The following is a 27,120-nucleotide window of genomic DNA, read 5'->3' on the forward strand; positions in this document are numbered from 1 at the left end:
GAGAATCAATCTTTTAGAAAACAGTAATGCTAAAAGCTGCAGCAGGTAAGAAGTTTAATTCTTACAATTGCCTTAAGGTACCGTCACACTAAGCGATGCTCCAGCGATCCCACCAGCAATCTGACCTGGCAAGGATCGCTGGAGCGTCGCTACACGGGTTGCTGGTGAGCTGTCACACAGACAGATCTCACCAGCAACCAGTGACCAGCCCTCAGCCAGCAGCGACGCGTGGAAGCGATGCTGCGCTTGGTAACTAAGGTAAATATTGGGTAACCAACCCGATTTTTGCCTTGGTTACCAGCGCACACCGCTTAGCGCTGGCTCCCTGCACTCCTAGCCAGAGTACACATCGGGTTAATTACCCGATGTGTAGTCTGGCTATGTGTGCAGGGAGCAGGGAGCCGGCACTGACAGCGTGAGAGTGGCGGACGCTGGTAACGAAGGTAAATATCGGGTAACCAAGGAATGGGCTTCTTGGTTACCCGATATTTACATTGGTTACCAGCGTCCGCAGAAGCCGGCTCCCTGCTCACTGCACATTCAGTTGTTGCTCTCTCGGTGTCACACGCAGCGATGTGTGCTTCACAGCGGGACAGCAACAACTAAAAAATGGTCCAGGACATTCAGCAACAACCAGCGACCTCACAGCAGGGGCCAGGTTGTTGCTGGATGTCATACACAGCAACATCGCTAGCAACATCGCTGTTGCGTCACAAAAGTCGTGCCTCAGCAGCGATGTTGCTAGCGATGTTGCTTAGTAAAACGTGGCTTTTACTCTTTCTAATTGATTTATCTCAAAATCTGGGTGAGTTATTTAGCATTAAATAAAACTGGGAAAAGTTACCTATGGCTTTGTGAACTGTGGGCATAGGATATGATTAATGTTTAAAAGTGGAACTTGGTGGATTGCTAGAATTACTGTGATGTGTTTGACTGGGGAATCTGATCAACTCAACAAAGGGATCTTGTAGCCCATTTTACCGGTTGTATTGTAGGATTGTGCACTGCGTGACTGTGTGACTGCCTTCAATACATGTGGGGTTTTAAATATGTGTTTTATTGATTTCCCGAAGGCTTGTAAAACAAATTTAATTCATTTGGAGTTTCAGGGGCATAGAATGAGTGTATTTCGCTCACAACAGACAGACAGACAGACAGACAGACAGACAGACAGACAGATAGATAGATAGATAGATAGATAGATAGATAGATAGATAGATAGAGTAGATAGATAGATAGATAGAGTTGATACATAGATAGATAGACATAAAGTTATTTTTTTGCAGTCTTCAATCGGACCTACCAGTGCAGAGTATAAATGGATCTCCATCATATCCAGATAAACATTCACAGCTATAATTTCCAGGAAGGTTTGTACAGTTGGTATTGTTCGCACATTTGTTGTCACTATTGGCACACTCATCGATGTCTAAGAAAAAGCAGACAGGATAATATATTTTAGGATTCTGTTAGTTATGCATCTTCAATGTTTTGAGGTATTTTGTTTATTTGCTATTAGTAAAATACTATATTTATGCTAAAAAACCATTAATCATGTAAAACCATGTTAAAAAAAATACATAATGGAGTGCAGGGCATACCGACACACTGAGAGCTGTTCTTCTCATCCACGGTATAGCCGTCCTCGCAGCTGCAGTTGTAGCCACCCACAGTATTAATACACGTTTGCTGACAATCAGAAGTATTAAGGTAGCATTCATTGATATCTGGAAATAGATAATTATTATGTTCACTGACCAAAAAAAGGTAAAAGTACAAGAAATGCAAGTTAAATATATATTTTTTTTAAACAAAACTACTGAGGATCATATCTATGGCTCCATGAGTGATAAGTACTCTCTGACTGTCCTATTTTTATGCACCTTATTAACACGAGCACCTTATTGATTATAATGCTGCTATAGTGTATCTATGTATATCAATAAGTTATCTGCCCTGTGAACTGGTATGAACACTATTATGCACTTTATTATTTAAGCACCACATTATATCGTATATCATTAGGGTGCCGACCCCTGCCTGAGGTAGTGGATAGGAGGGAGGTTTTATATTAGGGTATGTGCTATATTTATATGACCCGCCTCCCACCCCTACCTTTGAAATCCACTTGGTCCTGACCTTACTAGTGATTAATGTAGGGTAACTAGGGCATATTTATGACCTCCTAAAATGTACCTCACCAGCTATCCATTTGATAACTTTTATAGAGCACAATTTGCACCCTATTATTAGATATGAGCACCTTTCATACCTGCCGTTAGGGCAAGATAGGGCAGGTTAAGGATAGCCATCGAGGAGTGCGGGCGCCATATCATCTGTTATTAGGGTGCCAACCCCGCGTGAGGTAGTGGACAGGAGGGAGGCTTACTTGTAGGGTTTTTACTTTCTAACCCTCCTCCCTTTTCTATCTGTGCACTTTAGGTATTTGTTAATCATTGTGTGTTTTTTGTTTTTAAGAGATTGTATTAAAATTGATGTTTTTAAGGTTAATATATTATTTGCTTTCCACAAACAATCCCTTTATTTGATTTTTTTTTACTGGGAAGCCTCACAGTAAATGAGAAGCAAGTATATACCTTTTTATAAATATATAAATAATTAGAAAAATTAAAACATTGCCTGACTGATTTAGTTATAATAGCTCTGGACCTTTAAGAAAGGAGCTTGATGTTGCAGGGGAGTCTCACTATTTTACAGCCTGCATTCATTTTATCTTAATGTGTTCTCACCTGGCGTGAACATATAATAAGGATTATTATACTATTATTAATAAGGATTATATTATAATAATAAGGATCCATTGAGGATCCCAAAAAGTCGACTCATTTTGGTGAGTGGAGCCATGTGATCACCAAAAAGAGATGGACTGTCTCTCATTGTGACGGTTCCTGTTTCTGAGCTGGAAGATAACAATACAAGGGGGAGACTGTGAAAGTGCAGCATGTAAACAACACAGGGGAGTCTCTTTAGTAAGGGGTGCTTCACACACAGCGAGCTCACTGCCGAGATCGCTGCTGAGTCACGCTTTTTGTGACGCAGCAGTGACCTCATTAGCGATCTCGCTGTGTGTGACACTGAGCAGCGATCTGGCCCCTGCTGTGAGATCGCTGCTCGTTACACACAGCCCTGGTTCGTTTTCTTCAAAGCCGCTCTCCTGCTGTGACACACAGATCGCTGTGTGTGACAGCAAGAGAGCGACAAATGAAGCGAGCAGGGAGCAGGAGCCGGTGTCTGACAGCTGAGGTAAGCTGTATCCAAGATAAACATCGGGTAACCAAGGTGGTTACCCGATATTTACCTTAGTTACCAGCCTCTGCAGCTCTCACGCTGCCTGTGCTGCCGGCTCCGGCTCTCTGCACATGTAGCTGCTGTACACATCGGGTTAATTAACCCGATGTGTACAGCAGCTAGGAGAGCAAGGAGCCAGCGCTAAGCAGTGTACGTGGCTCCCTGCTCTCTGCACATGTAGCTGCATTACACATCGGGTTAATTAACCCGATGTGTACTGTAGCTAGGAGAGCAAGGAGCCAGCGCTCAGTGTGCGCGGCTCCCTGCTCCCTGCTCACACTGGTAACTAATGTAAACATCGGGTAACCATACCCGATGTTTACCTTAGTTACCAGTCTCCGCAGCTTCCAGACGGCGGCTCCGTGCAAGCGCAGCGTCGTTTGCACGTCGCTGCTGGCTGGGGGCTGTTCACTGGTCGCTGGTGAGATCTGCCTGTTTGACAGCTCACCAGCGACCATGTAGCGATGCAGCAGCGATCCTGACCAGGTCAGATCGCTGGTCGGATCGCTGCTGCATCGCTAAGTGTGAAGGTACCCTAAGTGCTGAATGTAGTTATATATGGGGAAAATCAGATTAAATGGAACCTGTCAACAGATTTTTCCGCTATAAGCTGCGGCTACCACCAGTAAGCTCCTATATACAGAATTCTAGAATACTGTATAAAAGTGCTCAGACCGATCTGTATAACATATAAAATAGCTTTTATTATACTCACACCTGTGGCGCAGTCTGGTCCGATGGGCATTGCTAGTCTCGGTCCAGCGCCTCCTATCGTATTGCAATTGCCGTGCTCCTCCCCTGCTCCGTGTGTATGATGTGTCCTACGTCATCCACACAGAGTCCTTCACTGCGCTCCTGCACACGCGCACTTCTCTTTGCCCATCTGAGGGCAGATCAAAGTATTTTAGTGTGCATACTTGGGCATTCTTTGACCTTTCCCCACTTCTGCACAGTACAATACTTTGCTCTGCCCACAGCAGGGCAGAGGAAGTGTGAGCATGCACAGGAGCTCAATGGCGGATTCTGTGTGGATGACATAGGATACGTCATCCACACAAAGGCAAGAAGAAGGACGGCGATCACAAGAAGAGAGGAGCTTCCAAACCCGAACTAGAACAGCAACGCCAATTGGACTGGATCGCCTTGCATGTGAGAATAATAAAAGGTGTTTTTACGTTATACAGATTGGCCTGGGCATTTATATACAGAATTCTAGAATATTGGCCGCAGCTTATAGGGGTCAAATCTGGTGACAGCAGGTCCCCCTTTATTCGTGCATTATTTGGAGCAGCTGCAAAAGGAAAAGTGAAACTGTGGCGCGCTGGACAAGCCAGGGGCCACAGGTAACAACACACACCCCCACCCCCAGCAGTTCACAGCAGTCATCCCCAGTGAGACCTGATTTCTTCCCTCGGGTTCAGACAGACACACCAGGTGGGCGGAGTCAGGCAGATAGGCACGCCCACCGAGGAGTCTAGCTGGCCTGAGGCAAAAACCAGCAGAGACAAGTCCAGGCAGAGGAAGAGAGAGGAGGTCTGCAGAGAGGCAGACGCAGACTGGGGCCTAGGTTGGAGCCTAGGTCCCTCGTGTAGCCAGTCAGGCAGACGGTAGTGGTCGTCTGCAGGAGCCGGGAAGACAGTCTTGGTGGAACCGTAGGTAGCCGGGGCTGGGCGGTGGCCCACCGGTACCGAACCGGGGAGCCAGCTGGAAACCGGAGCACAGGAGGAGCGTACACGAAGGTGAAGGAAAGGACTTACACTACCAACCAGGGGTCAACCCGCCTGCCATCATCATCACTCCCTCACCGGGCCCCGGGACAACCAACCCCCCTACCCACGGAGGGGAGAAACAACATCCAGGCTGCTCCCTGTCACCGCTCCCGGGATCCCCGTCCAGAGCAGCGGTGGTGTCACAACCTCACCACAACCGTGGGTAGCGTCACGGACAATATCCCTAACCAAACCACTCCCTTTCACTCACGGGCGAGGAGCGCCGCTCGAGTCCCCGGGATCCCGCCCACCGCTCGAGCCACCGAGCAAGCAGCAGCAGCCGGACCCGAGCAGTGGGTGAGCGCAGCGTCCCCACCTCCACCCGCGACAACTTGGCGTCACGAACAGGATCTTACCGCTCTGCCGTCTGGTAGAGGTGCGCCTTGTGACCGCCGGAGGTGTCCGGCCGAAAATTTTGAGAAGCCGCCATTTTGGGCGCGAAAAGTCCCCGCTCAAGCGTCTCCTCGAGCAGTGGAGGCGTGAAAGCCGAAACCCCGCCCCTGTAGAGGAGGAGCCAGAAAAAGACTAAGGGGGACGGACGGCGTCTAGCCGCATGTGAACCGCGGCTGTGGAAGCAGGGACGCCAGGACTCTGCAAGTATTTGGTTCCTGGAGCACCGCTGCACGAGATGTCCCGTCCATCCGGCACCGCTGAAACCTCAGTGCCCATGCCCGCGGCCAACGCCCCGACCGACCCGTTACCCCTGTCACCGGTAGCGGAGCTCGCAGCGTCTGTGAGGGAGGGCCCAGACCTGGGGTCCCCAGGTCTTACCTTAGTCACCGCCCTGCCACCGGTCCCGGCTTCCATCCTGGCCGCACCGCTGATGACGACGGCCCCGGCAGTCCGCCTGGCTGCGACGGAGATGACGACGGCTCCGGCAGTCCGCCCAGCCGCAACGGCAGCGAAGTACCCGCCTGGGCAGCCTGGTGATGGACTGGGGCAAGGGGTGCTGCCCATTTGCTTAGGGGCAGCATCAGGGCCAGGTTGTTTGGGTGGGTGACTGAAGGACCCATTCCATTGTTATTATTAAAAGTGTATTGTTGTTGCAACGGTTGAAGTGATATGCCTCCCGTAAGGGAAGTTGTATGAAAAAAATGCATGTGTGAAAATGTTTAAAAAAAAAAAAAATGTTTTTTTCTTTTTCAGTTCGTGAAAAATAAAACCGGTGATGGACGGGCAGCCCGCGGTCGGTCTGCATTTTACTAAGGTTGAATGTGGCGCCCTTGACAAGCCGGGGGCCACAGGTAACAACACACACACACCCCCACCCCCAGCAGTTCACAGCAGTCATCCCCAGTGAGACCTGATTTCTTCCCTCGGGTTCAGACAGACACACCAGGTGGGCGGAGTCAGGCAGAGAGGCACGCCCACCGAGGAGTCTAGCTGGCCTGAGGCAAAAACCAGCAGAGACAAGTCCAGGCAGAGGAAGAGAGAGGAGGTCTGCAGAGAGGCAGACGCAGACTGGGGCCTAGGTTGGAGCCTAGGTCCCTCGTGTAGCCAGTCAGGCAGACGGTAGTGGCCGTCTGCAGAAGCCGGGAAGACAGTCTTGGTGGAACCGTAGGTAGCCGGGGCTGGGCGGTGGCCCACCGGTACCGAACCGGGGAGCCAGCTGGAAACCGGAGCACAGGAGGAGCGTACATGAAGGTGAAGTAAAAGACTTACAATACCAACCAGGGGTCAGGGGAAAAACACCGCAGCCGCCTGTGGGACCCGTCCATCCAGCCGTTTGTTTCATCAGAGACTCCGTGTGCGTTACTGGCTGAGTGAGTACCACCGTGCTGTGAGGCACCGCGCTGCCCCCGCAAACCTGTGAGGATCAGGCCCCGTAACCCGCCTGCCATCATCATCACTCCCTCACCGGGCCCCGGGACAACCAACCCCCCTACCCACGGAGGGGAGAAACAACATCCAGGCTGCTCCCTGTCACCGCTCCTGGGATCCCCGTCCAGAGAAGCGGTGGTGTCACAACCTCACCACAACCGTGGGTGGCATCACGGACAATATCCCTAAACTAAACCACCCCCTTTCACTCACGGGCGAGGAGCGCTGCTCGAGTCCCCGGGATCCGGCCCACCGCTCGAGCCACCGAGCGAGCAGCAGCAGCAGCCGGACCCGAGCAGTGGGTGAGCGCAGCGTCCCCTCCTCCGCCCGCGACAAAACTACTACCTGTGTTCCTGTAATACTGAATGAAACCAGTGACTTTGCTAATAACATGCATTTGAGAAAAACCTTAATCTCATGTAATTATCACCTTTTTCTCAGAGTTGATATTTCCTCTTTAAAGGGAACTTGTCCTGTCTGGTAATGCTATCAATCTGCAAATATGGGATTAATCTGAAGGGTAATAGCTAGAGTTGAGCGCGGTTCGTGGTTCGTGGTTCTCCAGTTCTAGGCTCGAGTGATTTTGGGGCATGTTCTAGATCGAACTAGAACTCGAGCTTTTTGCAAAAGCTCGATAGTTCTAGAAACGTTCGAGAACGGTTCTAGCAGCCAAAAAACAGCTAAATTTTAGCTTGGTTTCTGCTGTAATAGTGTAAGTCACTCTGTGAATCAAACTATTATCACATTTCAGTGTATAGTGTGCGTGAACAGCGCCTTCAGATCACTGCTGTTTCTATAATGGCGATCGCCATTTTTTTTTTTTTTTTCTTGTCTTCCTTCCCTAAGCGCGCGCGTCTTGTGGGGCTGGCCAGCATGTCAGCCAATCACAGACACACACACACCTAAGTGGACTTTGAGGCAGAGAAGCAACGGCATGTGTGATAGGATCTGCATGTCACATGTCCCTGCATTATAAAACCGGACATTTTCTTCACGATCGCCATTATCTGCCTTCTGCGTCTTTGGTGTCAGACATCACTGTCGCAGTTCCGTCCTTTGTCCTATCGCCGATACAGCTGTATGCGCTGCATACACAGCGTTAGACAGCTTAGGGAGAGCACATTCTAGCAGTCCTTTTAAGGGCTCGTACCGGCAGGGTCAGAGAGCCATAGGTGACAGGTCCTGCAAACAGCAACAGCGTCTGTGTAGCCCAGGTCAGGGATTTCCTCCCTGCATTTCACCATTAGGAGGGAATAGAAAGGCAGGCTTCCATTCCTCTACCCAGAGCACCACAATCCTGCCACTGTACCCTCTTGTCCTCTGCACACTCCAACTCATTCTAACTAAGCCATTATACTAGCAAACACTCAGTGTACCTAGTGGCATCCTATACGTGGCTATTGGACTTTGCTATAGTCCCACTAGTGCAAAGACATTAGCAGAGCACATCTGCCTGCATTGCACACTCCAAGTTTTTTAAACTCAGCCATTATACTAGCAAACACTCTGTACCTAGTGGCATCCTATACGTGGCTATTGGACTTTGCTATAGTCCCACTAGGGCCAAGACATTTGCAGAGCGCATCTGCCTGCGTTGCACACTCCAACAAATTATAACGAAGCCATTATACTAGCAAACACTCAGTGTACCTAGTGGCATCCTATACGTGGCTATTGGACTTTGCTATAGTCCCACTAGTGCCAAGACATTTGCAGAGCACATCTGCCTGCATTGCACACTCCAAGTTTTTTAAACTAAGCAATTTTATTAGCAAACACTCAGTGTACCTAGTGGCATCCTATACGTGGCTATTGGACTTTGCTATAGTCCCTCTAGTGCAAAGACATTAGCAGAGCACATCTGCCTGCATTGCACACTCCAAGTTTTTTAAACTCAGCCATTATACTAGCAAACACACAGTGTACCTAGTGGCATCCTATACGTGGCTATTGGACTTTGCTATAGTCCCACTAGTGCCAAGACATTTGCAGAGCGCATCTGCCTGCGTTGCACACTCCAACTAATTATAACGAAGCCATTATACTAGCAAACACTCAGTGTACCTAGTGGCATCCTATACGTGGCTATTGGACTTTGCTATAGTCCCACTAGTGCCAAGACATTTGCAGAGCGCATCTGCCTGCATTGCACACTACAACAAATTATAACGAAGCCATTATACTAGCAAACACTCAGTGTACCTAGTGGCATCCTATACGTGGCTATTGGACTTTGCTATAGTCCCACTAGTGCCAAGACATTTGCAGAGCGCATCTGCCTGCGTTGCACACTCCAACTAATTATAACGAAGCCATTATACTAGCACACACTCAGTGTACCTAGTGGCATCCTATACGTGGCTATTGGACTTTGCTATAGTCCCACTAGGGCCAAGACATTTGCAGAGCACATCTGCCTGCATTGCACACTCCAAGTTTTTTAAACTAAGCAATTTTACTAGCAAACACTCAGTGTACCTAGTGGCATCCTATACGTGGCTATTGGACTTTGCTATAGTCCCACTAGTGCAAAGACATTAGCAGAGCACATCTGCCTGCATTGCACACTCCAAGTTTTTTAAACTCAGCCATTATACTAGCAAACACTCAGTGTACCTAGTGGCATCCTATACGTGGCTATTGGACTTTGCTATAGTCCCACTAGTGCCAAGACATTTGCAGAGCGCATCTGCCTGCGTTGCACACTCCAACAAATTATAACGAAGCCATTATACTAGCAAACACTCAGTGTACCTAGTGGCATCCTATACGTGGCTATTGGACTTTGCTATAGTCCCACTAGTGCCAAGACATTTGCAGAGCGCATCTGCCTGCGTTGCACACTCCAACTAATTATAACGAAGCCATTATACTAGCACACACTCAGTGTACCTAGTGGCATCCTATACGTGGCTATTGGACTTTGCTATAGTCCCACTAGTGCCAAGACATTTGCAGAGCGCATCTGCCTGCGTTGCACACTACAACAAATTATAACGAAGCCATTATACTAGCAAACACTCAGTGTACCTAGTGGCATCCTATACGTGGCTATTGGACTTTGCTATAGTCCCACTAGTGCCAAGACATTTGCAGAGCGCATCTGCCTGCGTTGCACACTCCAACTAATTATAACGAAGCCATTATACTAGCACACACTCAGTGTACCTAGTGGCATCCTATACGTGGCTATTGGACTTTGCTATAGTCCCACTAGGGCCAAGACATTTGCAGAGCACATCTGCCTGCATTGCACACTCCAAGTTTTTTAAACTCAGCCATTATACTAGCAAAAACTCAGTGTACCTAGTGGCATCCTATACGTGGCTATTGGACTTTGCTATAGTCCCACTAGTGCCAAGACATTTGCAGAGCGCATCTGCCTGCGTTGCACACTCCAACAAATTATAACGAAGCCATTATACTAGCAAACACTCAGTGTACCTAGTGGCATCCTATACGTGGCTATTGGACTTTGCTATAGTCCCACTAGTGCCAAGACATTTGCAGAGCGCATCTGCCTGCGTTGCACACTCCAACTAATTATAACGAAGCCATTATACTAGCACACACTCAGTGTACCTAGTGGCATCCTATACGTGGCTATTGGACTTTGCTATAGTCCCACTAGTGCCAAGACATTTGCAGAGCGCATCTGCCTGCGTTGCACACTACAACAAATTATAACGAAGCCATTATACTAGCAAACACTCAGTGTACCTAGTGGCATCCTATACGTGGCTATTGGACTTTGCTATAGTCCCACTAGTGCCAAGACATTTGCAGAGCGCATCTGCCTGCGTTGCACACTCCAACTAATTATAACGAAGCCATTATACTAGCACACACTCAGTGTACCTAGTGGTATCCTATACGTGGCTATTGGACTTTGCTATAGTCCCACTAGGGCCAAGACATTTGCAGAGCACATCTGCCTGCATTGCACACTCCAAGTTTTTTAAACTAAGCAATTTTACTAGCAAACACTCAGTGTACCTAGTGGCATCCTATACGTGGCTATTGGACTTTGCTATAGTCCCACTAGTGCCAAGACATTTGCAGAGCGCATCTGCCTGCGTTGCACACTACAACAAATTATAACGAAGCCATTATACTAGCAAACACTCAGTGTACCTAGTGGCATCCTATACGTGGCTATTGGACTTTGCTATAGTCCCACTAGTGCCAAGACATTTGCAGAGCGCATCTGCCTGCGTTGCACACTCCAACTAATTATAACGAAGCCATTATACTAGCACACACTCAGTGTACCTAGTGGCATCCTATACGTGGCTATTGGACTTTGCTATAGTCCCACTAGGGCCAAGACATTTGCAGAGCACATCTGCCTGCATTGCACACTCCAAGTTTTTTAAACTAAGCAATTTTACTAGCAAACACTCAGTGTACCTAGTGGCATCCTATACGTGGCTATTGGACTTTGCTATAGTCCCACTAGTGCAAAGACATTAGCAGAGCACATCTGCCTGCATTGCACACTCCAAGTTTTTTAAACTCAGCCATTATACTAGCAAACACACAGTGTACCTAGTGGCATCCTATACGTGGCTATTGGACTTTGCTATAGTCCCACTAGGGCCAAGACATTTGCAGAGCACATCTGCCTGCATTGCACACTCCAAGTTTTTTAAACTAAGCAATTTTACTAGCAAACACTCAGTGTACCTAGTGGCATCCTATACGTGGCTATTGGACTTTGCTATAGTCCCACTAGTGCCAAGACATTTGCAGAGCGCATCTGCCTGCGTTGCACACTCCAACTAATTATAACGAAGCCATTATACTAGCAAACACTCAGTGTACCTAGTGGCATCCTATACGTGGCTATTGGACTTTGCTATAGTCCCACTAGTGCCAAGACATTTGCAGAGCGCATCTGCCTGCGTTGCACACTCCAACTAATTATAACGAAGCCATTATACTAGCAAACACTCAGTGTACCTAGTGGCATCCTATACGTGGCTATTGGACTTTGCTATAGTCCCACTAGTGCCAAGACATTTGCAGAGCGCATCTGCCTGCGTTGCACACTCCAACTAATTATAACGAAGCCATTATACTAGCACACACTCAGTGTACCTAGTGGCATCCTATACGTGGCTATTGGACTTTGCTATAGTCCCTCTAGTGCCAAGACATTTGCAGAGCGCATCTGCCTGCGTTGCACACTCCAACTAATTATAACGAAGCCATTATACTAGCACACACTCAGTGTACCTAGTGGCATCCTATACGTGGCTATTGGACTTTGCTATAGTCCCTCTAGTGCCAAGACATTTGCAGAGCGCATCTGCCTGCGTTGCACACTCCAACTAATTATAACGAAGCCATTATACTAGCAAACACTCAGTGTACCTAGTGGCATCCTATACGTGGCTATTGGACTTTGCTATAGTCCCACTAGTGCAAAGACATTAGCAGAGCACATCTGCCTGCATTGCACACTCCAAGTTTTTTAAACTCAGCCATTATACTAGCAAACACACAGTGTACCTAGTGGCATCCTATACGTGGCTATTGGACTTTGCTATAGTCCCACTAGTGCCAAGACATTTGCAGAGCGCATCTGCCTGCGTTGCACACTCCAACTAATTATAACGAAGCCATTATACTAGCAAACACTCAGTGTACCTAGTGGCATCCTATACGTGGCTATTGGACTTTGCTATAGTCCCACTAGTGCCAAGACATTTGCAGAGCACATCTGCCTGCGTTGCACACTCCAACTAATTATAACGAAGCCATTATACTAGCAAACACTCAGTGTACCTAGTGGCATCCTATACGTGGCTATTGGACTTTGCTATAGTCCCACTAGTGCCAAGACATTTGCAGCACGTCTGCCTGCGTTGCACACTCCAACGAATTATAACTAAGTTACATTGTCAGGGATATTTATTCTTTATTATTCTGCTGTTAATAAAGCTAGACCACCACTGCAATCTTCACCACCTCTCAATTTTTACTACCACATTTTCAGTCCACAATCTTGTCGCAATCAACATGAGTGGCAAAATGACAGATGCTGGTGGAAAGGGGAAGAGGCGTGGTGGAAAAGGCAAAAAATGTTTTGTCAGTGGGGAAGGTGGCAAAGCTCCATTATCATCTGCTGAAGATAGACCATCTACTAGCAAAAGTAAGATGTCTACTACTTATTGTGGACAATCCGATGTGCTCCCTTTTTTACGGACACGAACAAGAGGAACAAAGGTAGATGATGGGCAAAAAAGGAAAATGCTTGAATGGATCTCAAGTGGTCCAACAAGTGCCCTCTCAGCCACTTCAAGTACCGCATCCAAAAAACACCATTCCTCTGAGTTGTCATCCCAATCACACTTGATTTCTCCCAGCTCTGAAGTCTCCATCAGCCCTGCACAGTATGGTGGAACTGAGATGGCTGAGTCTGCAGAGCTGTTCAGTCACACTATAGCCTGGGAATCAGAGGTCTGCTCCCAAGCTACAGTGAGTACAGAACAGGAAATGGTCTGCAGTGATGCCCAGAACCTTTGTGACTCAGATTCAGGCCGTGAGGACCAAGTTTCTGAGCATAATGTTGACCCTTTGTCACAAACTGTAACACCTGTGGTTATAGACAATGAGGAACATACTGATGAAGATGAGACGCAGATACCCGATTGGGATGACAACTTAAATATTCGGTCAGGGCAAGAAGAGGCTCGGTCTGAGGGGGAGGGAAGTGCAAACACAACAATTGATGATGACGTTCTAGATCCCACCTACTGTCAACCCCCAGTCAGGCACTCGAGGAGGTCAACAGAGGCGGTGGAGGAGGATGCAACCGACGACGAAGTTACCTTGCGCCTTCCTGGACAGAGTCGGAGCACTGGTAGCACGTCTACAACTGCATCCTCAGCCACCACTCTGCCTATGAGCATTATTCGGGGTGGATCAACAGGTCGCATGGCCTCTAAGCCTTGCCTAGCCTGGGCCTTTTTTCACATCGAAAAAGATCGCCCAACTCATGTGATATGTAACATTTGTCATGATTCTGTTAGTAGAGGTCAAAACCTCAGCAGTTTGACAACTTCTTCCATGAATCGTCACATGAATAAATATCATAAGTCCCGGTGGGAAGCTCACCGTGCTGCAATGCCGGCTAGCGGAGCGAACCATCCACCGCCCGCCCCTTCCAGTGCATCCGCGCGCTCTTCATCTTCTAGGACTGTGGGGACAGCTGTCACACCTGTTTTTCCACGCAAAACTTCCACCACTGTAACCACAACAGGCAGTTTGCTTGTAAGGTCGTCAGTTGGTTTGGAAGGGGAAACAAGTGAGTGTGTACAGCTCTCTCAGACATCGATAGCACCAACGTTGGATGAAGGCAACATCATGTCTCCGCCTGCACTTTCCTCACAAACCTGCATTTTTCCAGGGACACCCTACTCAACACCGTCTACACACAGCAGCCAGATCTCTGTCCCTCAGATGTGGTCAAATAAAAGGCCACTTCCTCCGACCCATGACAAAGCTAAGAGGTTGACTCTATCCCTCTGTAAGCTGTTGGCTACCGAAATGCTGCCTTTCCGCCTAGTGGACACACAGGATTTTAGAGACCTTATGTCTGTCGCTGTGCCCCAGTACCAGATGCCTAGTCGCCACTACTTCTCTAAGAAAGGTGTGCCCGCGCTACACCAGCATGTCGCACACAACATCACCGCTTCCTTGAGAAACTCTGTGTGTGAACGGGTGCATTTCACCACCGATACTTGGACCAGTAAGCATGGACAGGGACGTTACATGTCGCTGACTGGGCACTGGGTAACTATGGTGATAGATGGTGAAGGGTCTGCTGCACAAGTCTTGCCGTCCCCACGACTTGTGTGTCAATCCTCTGTCTGTCCAAGTTCCGCCACAGCTTCTGCATCCTCCACCTCATCTGGGTCCTCCACCTCCGCCCCAAGCCTGCCTGGTCAGGCCACCAGCGTTCTCACTGCGCAGAAGGAATCACGCACGCCTCATTACTATGCTGGCAGCCGAGCGCAACGGCATCAGGCGGTCTTTAGCTTGACATGTCTTGGTAATAAGAGTCACACAGCTGAGGAGTTGTGGTCAGCTCTGCGGTCCGAGTTTAATAAATGGTTGTCTCCACTCAACCTGCAGCCTGGTAAGGCCATGTGCGACAATGCTGCAAACCTGGGTGCGGCCCTTCGCCTGGGCAAGGTGACACACGTACCTTGTATGGCTCACGTGTTGAACCTTGTCGTGCAGCAATTTTTAACACACTATCCCGGCCTAGATGGCCTTCTGAACAGGGCACGAAAACTGTCTGCTCACTTCCGGCGTTCAAGCGCCGCAGCTGAGCGACTTGCATCGCTCCAGAAGTCTTTCGGCCTGCCGGTTCATCGCCTGAAATGCGATGTGGCGACACGCTGGAATTCAACTCTACACATGTTACAGCGACTGTGGCAGCACCGCAGAGCCCTGGTGCAATACGTCATGACGTATAGCCTGGGCCAACGAGATGCAGAGGTGGGGCAGATCACCCTGATGGAGTGGTCTCAGATCAAGGACCTATGCACCCTTCTGCACAGTTTCGACATGGCGACGAATATGTTTAGCTCTGACAATGCCATTATCAGCATGACGATTCCAGTCATTTACATGCTGGAGCACACGCTAAACACTATTCGGAGTCAGGGGGTGGGACAACATGAAGGGGAGGAACTACAGGAGGATTCATATGTGCAAGGGACAACAACATCACCAAGATCCAGACGTTCATCATCACCAACGCAGCAGGCATGGGACCATGGGGAACAGGGATCGACAAGGGCGCATAGTAGCAGGCGAAATGTTGAGCAAGGTGCAGGAGAACATGAAGAAATGGAGGACGAACTGTCCATGGACATGGAAGACTCAGCGGATGAGGGAGACCTTGGTCAAATTTCAGTTGAAAGAGGTTGGGGGGAGATGTCAGAGGAAGAAAGAACGGTTAGCACCTCTATGCCACAAACACAGCGTGGACTTGGTCCGCATGGCTGCGCAAGACACATGAGTGCCTTCTTGTTGCACTACCTCCAACATGACAGTCGTATTGTCAAAATTAGAAGTGATGATGACTACTGGATTGCCACACTATTAGATCCCCGGTACAAGTCCAAATTTTGTGACATAATTCCAGCCATAGAAAGGGACGCACGTATGCAGGAGTATCAGCAGAAGCTGTTACTCGATCTTAGCTCGGCTTTTCCACTAAACAACCGTGCAGGTGCAGGGAGGGAATCTCCCAGTTGTAACTTGACAAACATGGGACGTTCTCGTCATCTTCACCAGTCTACCCGTACCAGTAGGACCGTATCTGGTGCCGGTAACAGCAATTTTATGGAATCTTTTCATAATTTTTTTAGACCCTCTTTTGCAAGGCCACCAGAGACAACAAGTCTGACACATACTCAACGGCTGGAGAGGATGATACAGGAGTATCTCCAAATGAACATCGATGCCATGACTGTGCAACTGGAGCCTTGCTCCTTTTGGGCTTCAAACATAGAAAAATGGCCAGAGCTCTCCAGTTACGCCTTGGAGATTTTGTCGTGTCCAGCTGCCAGCGTTGTCTCTGAACGTGTATTCAGTGCTGCTGGGTGTGTGCTGACAGATAAGCGCACGCGTCTGTCCAGTGACAATGTGGACAGACTGACGTTCATCAAAATGAACAAGTCATGGATCCAGAAGGAATTTACTACCCCTGTGTCATCCTGGGGAGAGTAAATGCTTGTGGATTTGGAATGTGCTTGATGCAAATCAAAACATCCTGTTTGCAACTAGGGCCCAAGTGCTGCCACTGATGGGGTGGGTGTCTGTGTGGCCCAATTTTTGGAAAAAAGGGAGACTCCGCTTGGAGTAACCCTTGCTTGCTGTGTTTTTAAAAGAAGCCAAGATGAACAGAGCTGGGATCAGGAAAGACTTTGCTACCTACCCCGGTGTCATCCTGGGGACGGATAAGAATGGCGTATTTTTGAATGTGCTTGATGCAAATCAAAACATCCTGTTTGCAACTAGGGCCCAAGTGCTGCCACTGATGGGGTGGGTGTCTGTGTGGCCCAATTTTTGGAAAAAAAGGGAGACTCCGCTTGGAGTAACCCTTGCTTGCTGTGTTTTTAAAAGAAGCCAAGATGAACAGAGCTGGGATCAGGAAAGACTTTGCTACCTACCCCGGTGTCATCCTGGGGACGGATAAGAATGGCGTATTTTTGAATGTGCTTGATGCAAATCTAGCTGTGAAGTGTACAACTGGGGCACAACTGCTGCCACTGAAGGGGTGGGTGTGTGTGGGCCCAATTTTTGGAAAAAAGGGAGACTCCGCTTGGAGTAACCCTTGCTTGCTGTGTTTTTAAAAGAAGCCAAGATGAACAGAGCTGGGATCAGGAAAGACTTTGCTACCTACCCCGGTGTCATCCTGGGGACGGATAAGAATGGCGTATTTTTGAATGTGCTTGATGCAAATCAAAACATCCTGTTTGCAACTAGGGCCCAAGTGCTGCCACTGATGGGGTGGGTGTCTGTGTGGCCCAATTTTTGGAAAAAAAGGGAGACTCCGCTTGGAGTAACCCTTGCTTACATTGTTTTTAAAAGAAGCCAAGATGAACAAGTCATGGATCAGCAAAGACTTTATCTACGTACCCCGGTGTCATCCTGGGGACGGATAAGAATGGCGTATTTTTGAATGTGCTTGATGCAAATCAAAACATCCTGTTTGCAACTAGGGCCCAAGTGCTGCCACTGATGGGGTGGGTGTCTGTGTGGCCCAATTTTTGGAAAAAAAGGGAGACTCCGCTTGGAGTAACCCTTGCTTGCTGTGTTTTTAAAAGAAGCCAAGATGAACAGAGCTGGGATCAGGAAAGACTTTGCTACCTACCCCGGTGTCATCCTGGGGACGGATAAGAATGGCGTATTTTTGAATGTGCTTGATGCAAATCTAGCTGTGAAGTGTACAACTGGGGCACAACTGCTGCCACTGAAGGGGTGGGTGTGTGTGGGCCCAATTTTTGGAAAAAAGGGAGACTCCGCTTGGAGTAACCCTTGCTTGCTGTGTTTTTAAAAGAAGCCAAGATGAACAGAGCTGGGATCAGGAAAGACTTTGCTACCTACCCCGGTGTCATCCTGGGGACGGATAAGAATGGCGTATTTTTGAATGTGCTTGATGCAAATCAAAACATCCTGTTTGCAACTAGGGCCCAAGTGCTGCCACTGATGGGGTGGGTGTCTGTGTGGCCCAATTTTTGGAAAAAAAAGGGAGACTCCGCTTGGAGTAACCCTTGCTTACATTGTTTTTAAAAGAAGCCAAGATGAACAAGTCATGGATCAGCAAAGACTTTATCTACGTACCCCGGTGTCATCCTGGGGACGGATAAGAATGGCGTATTTTTGAATGTGCTTGATGCAAATCAAAACATCCTGTTTGCAACTAGGGCCCAAGTGCTGCCACTGATGGGGTGGGTGTCTGTGTGGCCCAATTTTTGGAAAAAAGGGAGACTCCGCTTGGAGTAACCCTTGCTTGCTGTGTTTTTAAAAGAAGCCAAGATGAACAGAGCTGGGATCAGGAAAGACTTTGCTACCTACCCCGGTGTCATCCTGGGGACGGATAAGAATGGCGTATTTTTGAATGTGCTTGATGCAAATCAAAACATCCTGTTTGCAACTAGGGCCCAAGTGCTGCCACTGATGGGGTGGGTGTCTGTGTGGCCCAATTTTTGGAAAAAAAGGGAGACTCCGCTTGGAGTAACCCTTGCTTGCTGTGTTTTTAAAAGAAGCCAAGATGAACAGAGCTGGGATCAGGAAAGACTTTGCTACCTACCCCGGTGTCATCCTGGGGACGGATAAGAATGGCGTATTTTTGAATGTGCTTGATGCAAATCAAAACATCCTGTTTGCAACTAGGGCCCAAGTGCTGCCACTGATGGGGTGGGTGTCTGTGTGGCCCAATTTTTGGAAAAAAAGGGAGACTCCGCTTGGAGTAACCCTTGCTTACATTGTTTTTAAAAGAAGCCAAGATGAACAAGTCATGGATCAGCAAAGACTTTATCTACGTACCCCGGTGTCATCCTGGGGACGGATAAGAATGGCGTATTTTTGAATGTGCTTGATGCAAATCAAAACATCCTGTTTGCAACTAGGGCCCAAGTGCTGCCACTGATGGGGTGGGTGTCTGTGTGGCCCAATTTTTGGAAAAAAGGGAGACTCCGCTTGGAGTAACCCTTGCTTGCTGTGTTTTTAAAAGAAGCCAAGATGAACAGAGCTGGGATCAGGAAAGACTTTGCTACCTACCCCGGTGTCATCCTGGGGACGGATAAGAATGGCGTATTTTTGAATGTGCTTGATGCAAATCTAGCTGTGAAGTGTACAACTGGGGCACAACTGCTGCCACTGAAGGGGTGGGTGTGTGTGGGCCCAATTTTTGGAAAAAAGGGAGACTCCGCTTGGAGTAACCCTTGCTTGCTGTGTTTTTAAAAGAAGCCAAGATGAACAGAGCTGGGATCAGGAAAGACTTTGCTACCTACCCCGGTGTCATCCTGGGGACGGATAAGAATGGCGTATTTTTGAATGTGCTTGATGCAAATCAAAACATCCTGTTTGCAACTAGGGCCCAAGTGCTGCCACTGATGGGGTGGGTGTCTGTGTGGCCCAATTTTTGGAAAAAAAGGGAGACTCCGCTTGGAGTAACCCTTGCTTACATTGTTTTTAAAAGAAGCCAAGATGAACAAGTCATGGATCAGCAAAGACTTTATCTACGTACCCCGGTGTCATCCTGGGGACGGATAAGAATGGCGTATTTTTGAATGTGCTTGATGCAAATCAAAACATCCTGTTTGCAACTAGGGCCCAAGTGCTGCCACTGATGGGGTGGGTGTCTGTGTGGCCCAATTTTTGGAAAAAAGGGAGACTCCGCTTGGAGTAACCCTTGCTTGCTGTGTTTTTAAAAGAAGCCAAGATGAACAGAGCTGGGATCAGGAAAGACTTTGCTACCTACCCCGGTGTCATCCTGGGGACGGATAAGAATGGCGTATTTTTGAATGTGCTTGATGCAAATCTAGCTGTGAAGTGTACAACTGGGGCACAACTGCTGCCACTGAAGGGGTGGGTGTGTGTGGGCCCAATTTTTGGAAAAAAGGGAGACTCCGCTTGGAGTAACCCTTGCTTGCTGTGTTTTTAAAAGAAGCCAAGATGAACAGAGCTGGGATCAGGAAAGACTTTGCTACCTACCCCGGTGTCATCCTGGGGACGGATAAGAATGGCGTATTTTTGAATGTGCTTGATGCAAATCAAAACATCCTGTTTGCAACTAGGGCCCAAGTGCTGCCACTGATGGGGTGGGTGTCTGTGTGGCCCAATTTTTGGAAAAAAAGGGAGACTCCGCTTGGAGTAACCCTTGCTTACATTGTTTTTAAAAGAAGCCAAGATGAAAAAGTCATGGATCAGCAAAGACTTTATCTACGTACCCCGGTGTCATCCTGGGGACGGATAAGAATGGCGTATTTTTGAATGTGCTTGATGCAAATCAAAACATCCTGTTTGCAACTAGGGCCCAAGTGCTGCCACTGATGGGGTGGGTGTCTGTGTGGCCCAATTTTTGGAAAAAAGGGAGACTCCGCTTGGAGTAACCCTTGCTTGCTGTGTTTTTAAAAGAAGCCAAGATGAACAGAGCTGGGATCAGGAAAGACTTTGCTACCTACCCCGGTGTCATCCTGGGGACGGATAAGAATGGCGTATTTTTGAATGTGCTTGATGCAAATCTAGCTGTGAAGTGTACAACTGGGGCACAACTGCTGCCACTGAAGGGGTGGGTGTGTGTGGGCCCAATTTTTGGAAAAAAGGGAGACTCCTCTTGGAGTAACCCTTGCTTGCTGTGTTTTTAAAAGAAGCCAAGATGAACAGAGCTGGGATCAGGAAAGACTTTGCTACCTACCCCGGTGTCATCCTGGGGACGGATAAGAATGGCGTATTTTTGAATGTGCTTGATGCAAATCAAAACATCCTGTTTGCAACTAGGGCCCAAGTGCTGCCACTGATGGGTTGGGTGTCTGTGTGGCCCAATTTTTGGAAAAAAAGGGAGACTCCGCTTGGAGTAACCCTTGCTTACATTGTTTTTAAAAGAAGCCAAGATGAACAAGTCATGGATCAGCAAAGACTTTATCTACGTACCCCGGTGTCATCCTGGGGACGGATAAGAATGGCGTATTTTTGAATGTGCTTGATGCAAATCAAAACATCCTGTTTGCAACTAGGGCCCAAGTGCTGCCACTGATGGGGTGGGTGTCTGTGTGGCCCAATTTTTGGAAAAAAGGGAGACTCCGCTTGGAGTAACCCTTGCTTGCTGTGTTTTTAAAAGAAGCCAAGATGAACAGAGCTGGGATCAGGAAAGACTTTGCTACCTACCCCGGTGTCATCCTGGGGACGGATAAGAATGGCGTATTTTTGAATGTGCTTGATGCAAATCTAGCTGTGAAGTGTACAACTGGGGCACAACTGCTGCCACTGAAGGGGTGGGTGTGTGTGGGCCCAATTTTTGGAAAAAAGGGAGACTCCGCTTGGAGTCACCTTGCGGTGTTTTACATGATTTTAGAAGGGCGTGCCATGCCTATATCTGTGTGTCCTCCTCTTTTTCCTTGTCCAGCTGTTTTGTTTTCGCAAGAGTATATGTCCTTGTCACTTTCCAATGTGTTTGAGTTGTTTGTCACCTTTAGGACACCTTTGAGGGTGTTTTCTAGGTGTTTTTCTGTGTTTGTGATTGCCTGCCATTGTTTCCTATGCAGTTCGAGTTCGGTTCGTCGAACGTTCGACGAACCGAACTCGAACGGGAGGTCCGTTCGGCGAACCAACCTCGAGCCGAACCGCGACCGGTTCGCTCATCTCTAGTAATAGCATTATGTACATGTCTGGCAATGTGGCTCATGGGAGAAATTAAGCTAATTTTCTCCTGAGTTCACTTTCAGTACAGAGGCCGGACACCTACATGACAATATCAACTGGCAGATTAACACTTTATCTGCAGGTTAACAGTGTAATCAGACATGACAGGTTCCCTTTATAGAGGTTGTATGTGATTGGAATACAGGGTTGTGCTTCACAGAATCAGGTCCTCCCTTCTTTTTGGGTTTTGTCTGCTATTTCAGCTCAGTTCTATTCTTATCTAGACCAGGATAACTGTTATAAAGAGTTGGGTATTTATATATACATGTATGTACACTGAAATCAACTGGTTACATTTTTGTCTGGTAATTCTTGGTATTACTTTAAAATCAGGCTGTCATTGTACTTAAAAAAAGGTGAAAGTTTGTACCCTGTTAAAGCACATGCTAAATTTCAGCAAAACTGAAATAAGTAAATATAGAGAGTGAAACCTCTTTGAGACAATTGACGCGCCCATGGGAGTCTCTGGAGTTACTAGTCACCATGCCGGTGTCGGTTTGGGATGTCACTGCGGCCAGGCCCGGGTTCGTGACCCTGGCAGTGTCAATAAATATGGGGATGGGGATGATGGGAGTTGTTATTCGTGATGCCACCTGTAGTGTGCGGCCAATTATTAGCCGCCGCTGCGGGAATTCTCTCTTCTGGGGCAGATGGTGACGCAACTTGGGTGTTGCAGTTGCAGCTCCCCACAGGTAGAGCTAGGCCCCAGGGAGGATGGAAGTGGTAGTCTCTGTGATTTAAAGTTGGAGTGCAGAACTGAGAATTCCGGTAATAACTGAACAACACAGGGGGCTGTAGTTTCCTTTACCTTTACTTGGCAGTTGTTAATACAGGCCCGCGAGTCTGTTCCAGAAGATGATGGGGGTCTGGTCAGCCTGGAAGCAATGAGGGGATTCACCTTGCCAGATGGGTTGGAGTCCTTCCTTGTTGTGCTATGTGTGTGAGTCTCTGTGGCTTGGAGTCGCACAGTGACCATCTTCCTAGTTGTTGTTTGTCCTTTTCCTTATGGGGGGCAGCACGAGATGGTCCTGGGCACTGCCTGTGTAGCTGCGGCCCTGGGTTCTATTGTTTTGCTTTACCTTTGGGCTTTCTTTGGGCCAGGGGACTTGAAATCTCCTTCCCTCTGGGCTTCACTGATGGGTCTTTAGCACCCAACAGTTGAGGACCACGGTGTCCTGCTATTGAGCTGAGCTAGGTCCTAGGAGAGTTTGGGAGACAGCTCTCTTTCAGCGACCATGCTTGTTCTTTGCCTCTGCTCGACTGAAGTATTTTCTCTTCCTGTTCCTGTGTGTGTGTGTGTGTGTGTGTGTGTGTGTGTGTGTGTTTGTGTGTGTGTAACCCTTCCTCCAGCCCAGTATCCTAGGGAAGCTTCCCTCAAAACAGGTCCTTGAGCTCCCCCTACTGGCCTAGAGTTAGGAAACGTTGAATGTTGGTATACCTAACATGAGAACCCCCTCCTTGCCTCCAGGCATAGCATCACTCCTGGTAAAGAGGGCAACACTACTGTGGCTCTCGGACCTTGGGGTGCCACACAATCACCCATAAGTGCATTGATCAGTGATCTATTAGGAAGGCGGTGTCCACATTAAGGTGGAATATATACAGCATCCCATTCTCAAGAAGAGAACTGTAAAATATCTGTATGTACTGTAGATGCAGTTAGCGAAAATACTCACCTGTACAAGTTTCTCCATCTCCAGTCAGATGTACGGGACATGGACCACAGGTATATCCCTCTAGGGGGGCTTTTGCATCTTCACAGGTATTATTAATGTAACATTTGTTTTCTGCACAAGCATTAAAATCATTTTCACAGTACATCCCGGTCCATGCAGCAGAGCAGTTACATCCGGCCACCTGCAATGCAAGATATTCAATAATGTGTCATTTGTATTAACGATAGATATCAATAATGATGTATTCCATTGTTGTAAAATATGTTGATGTTACTCAGTAAGACAGATTACCTTGAAGGTTGTGGTCTTATTGTCTAGGCTGATGGCGCTATCATAGAGACAGCTGCCATTGTTGGTACAGTTACAGAGCACCAGGGTTAGAATCACATCAGTAGCGACTTTGGAATCATTGGCAATTATAGTGACGTTAACGGGTGTTGAACTCTTGGGATACCAAACCAAGACTCCATCATCTGCACAACAAAAAGAAAGGTGTGAAGGACATTGAGAAGGAAAATAAGTTATTCATGTTGTAGGATATGTGAGGGATATGCTTTACATCCCTGTGATAGAATTGGCTCAAAGAAACTCATTAGACTGAATATTATATTGGTAATTGTATAACATAACCATCGATTCACCTGTTATATTGATGTCAGGGGAGTCTGTCCCCAGAGAGAAGATCACAGTGTCGTTGTTCTCATCAGTTGCTGTGTAGATAACTGTTATTGGCTCAAAAATCTTGGTGAAAATAGTGGTGGGTCCGGTAACATTAGGAGGGAAGTTATCTGAAGAGAGATGTTATTCTGTTTAGATCTTTCTAACTAAATATATAGATCTGTTATTAAAATATGTTTGTGCTTTGGATATTTAAAATATAATAGTTAAATTTGAAAGACTTGATAATAAAAGTCAGAAAAATTGACAAGTTCTGCCTATCACTGATGAAACCTTATTGAAAAATGCCAAGAAATATTTGTCACGCTCCCAATGCCTCAGCACCGCTCCTTACCCATTGACCCGGTCGCACCATCTCGGCACCGCTCCGTGACCACTGATCCGGTCCACGTGTCCTCCGGTCACGGCTACCGCCCCCGCTCGTGCTCTCCTGTGTTCTGTTCCTGGTCTCAGGAGTCTGACTCTGACTAGTGCCTCTGTATAGGACCAGGCCGCGCCCATTCTCCTGGTCTTATAGGCCCAGCACACCTGAAGCAGGAAATGACATAGAGCTGTGCTGGGTATATAAGACTTGCCTTTCCATGTGGGCGGGGCCTGATCAACGTGTCTTGAAGCCTTGTCTTTTGAGCTAGATCCTCAGGTCCCCTTGTACCGTGTCCTGTTACCTGTACCAGCATTCTGTACCGTCTTAAAGTACTCCGTGACCCTGGTGACCTGGTTATACCTGTCCCTGTCTCGCCAGTGCTCCGGCTGCCGTGTACCCTGCCCTCCGGTAGGGTGCATGGTCCAGTGGATCCACCTCCTGGGCCTACCAGTCCTCCCTGCCCTGACAGATTGATCAGGCCATGGATTCCGCCGGAGCACAGACGTCTGAACTGGCTGAACTGCGCCAGGAACTGGTGCGACAGAGAGAAACCTTAACCCGTATATTGAATTTCCTGACGTCTGTGGACAGCCGCTTGTATACGTTACAGACTGCCGCCTCGACCTCATCTACACAGCGTACAGCGACTACGTCCGAACCCGTTGTCTCCTCGGCCTCGCATCTCCGCCTCGCTGCACCACCTCGCTATGCGGGAGATCCCAAGACCTGCAGAGGCTTCTTGAACCAGTGCTCTCTGCATTTTCAGCTGCTCCCGCACCTGTTTGTTTCGGACCAAGCAAAAGTGGCATTTCTAATGTCACACCTAGAAGGCGAAGCTCTGGCCTGGATAAATCCGTTGTGGGAGAATGAGGATCCGGTAACGACCGACATCCGGGAATTCCTTCAGGCTTTTCGAAGTACCTTTGATGAACCAGGACGTACTACCGTGGTTACCTCTTCGCTCCTCCGGCTACGCCAAGGAACCCTGACGGCGGGCCAGTACGCCATCCAGTTTCGCACGCTTGCCTCCGAGCTAGGCTGGAACAACGAGGCATTGACTGCCGCCTTCTGGGAGGGGCTCTCCGGTCGCATCAAGGACGAATTAGCAGGTCGTGATGTTCCCCGTACCTTGGATGCTTTGGTATCACTAGCTACCCGGATTGATCTCCGTTTTCAAGAGCGAACCAAGGAAGTATCCCGGGAGAAACGACCAATCCGTCACATCTCCCTTCCGCAGAGGTCTACCGTTCCCCCGCCATTGCCGTCCTGCGATTCCGCTTCCGAACCCATGCAAATCGACCGACTGAGCCAAGCTGAACAACGCCGAGCAGAGCGACTTGCCCGGGGCCTGTGTTTCTATTGTGGAAGCGGTACACATGTGCTTCGTTCTTGCCCGGAGAGACCAGGTAGACCCCAAGTCCAAGGGATGGTGGGAACTGCTACCGTTGGTACCGGAATCCCTTCAGTCCCGGTTACACAGACTGTACAGGTCACGACCGAGAAGACCCAGTTCACGGCAGAGGCTCACATTGATTCAGGAGCAGCGGGTAATTTCATTCTACAAGCTACAGTGGACCGTTATCGAATACCGGTCATCCCGCTTGCTAAACCCCTTTGGTTCGCCTCCGTGGACGGAAAACCGCTATACGAACCCGTCCGGTACACCACCGAACCCGTGAGACTCTGTGTTGGTGCCCTGCACACTGAGACTATTGCTTTGTATGTCATCCCGAGAATGGCTCCCGCGCTCCTGCTGGGTCTGCCCTGGCTACAACTCCATGACCCTGACATCAGTTGGCGCTCTGGCGCAATCACTCGTTGGAGTCCGTTGTGCCAGGATACCTGTCTACAGCCTGTTCCTCGGTCCCTGTCACCTGGGCCTGTCATGTCGCAACAGGGGAAGAAGTGACGATGCAGTCCAGCGCCGTACCGCAACTCCTGTCTCTTGTACCTGTGGTGCCACCGGAACCAGAAGAGGAGACGACGCAGTCCAGCGTCGTACCACAACTCCTGTCGATTGAGTCCTTGGTACCACCGGGCCCTGTAGAAGAAACGACGCAGTCTAGCGTCGCCTCACCGTCCCTGGCTATTGAGAATTTGATGTCACCGGCTACTGAGGATGAGACTCCGTCCTGTACCCGGTCCGAGACACCCGATCCGATCGTCTACGACCCCGGTCCTCCTTCTGTCTGTCCTCCGCTTCCCGTTGCCACTACTGGTAGATCATCGGCTAAGCGTCGGGCGGCCAAGAAGACGGCACGGGGTCAGCGGTCCTTCCCCGCCTTTGCTTTGGTTCCTGGTCCAGTGACTCGATCCGGGGTGCCCCTGGGGTACTGTGCACGGAGGGGGGGGCATAGAGGGGGGGTACTGTCACGCTCCCAATGCCTCAGCACCGCTCCTTACCCATTGACCCGGTCGCACCATCTCGGCACCGCTCCGTGACCACTGATCCGGTCCACGTGTCCTCCGGTCACGGCTACCGCCCCCGCTCGTGCTCTCCTGTGTTCTGTTCCTGGTCTCAGGAGTCTGACTCTGACTAGTGCCTCTGTATAGA

At 48.7% G+C, this 27,120-nt stretch overlaps 1 protein-coding gene across 1 annotated transcript in view; it reads right to left on the reverse strand.

Moving 5' to 3' along the window:
• Positions 1 to 27,120, reverse strand: part of LOC142297264 (uncharacterized) — a 280,648-nt gene that overhangs the window by 193,351 nt on the left and 60,177 nt on the right. The window contains exons 24-28 of the mRNA XM_075341519.1: positions 24,166 to 24,312; positions 23,816 to 23,997; positions 23,525 to 23,705; positions 1,602 to 1,727; positions 1,304 to 1,429 (exon numbers count right to left, since the gene is read on the reverse strand). Coding sequence (XP_075197634.1) covers positions 1,304 to 1,429; positions 1,602 to 1,727; positions 23,525 to 23,705; positions 23,816 to 23,997; positions 24,166 to 24,312 — 762 coding nt within the window. The remainder of the gene's footprint in view (positions 1 to 1,303; positions 1,430 to 1,601; positions 1,728 to 23,524; positions 23,706 to 23,815; positions 23,998 to 24,165; positions 24,313 to 27,120) is intronic.

The sequence above is a fragment of the Anomaloglossus baeobatrachus genome, chromosome 3 (assembly GCF_048569485.1).
Source record: "Anomaloglossus baeobatrachus isolate aAnoBae1 chromosome 3, aAnoBae1.hap1, whole genome shotgun sequence".
Lineage (NCBI taxonomy): Eukaryota > Metazoa > Chordata > Amphibia > Anura > Aromobatidae > Anomaloglossus > Anomaloglossus baeobatrachus.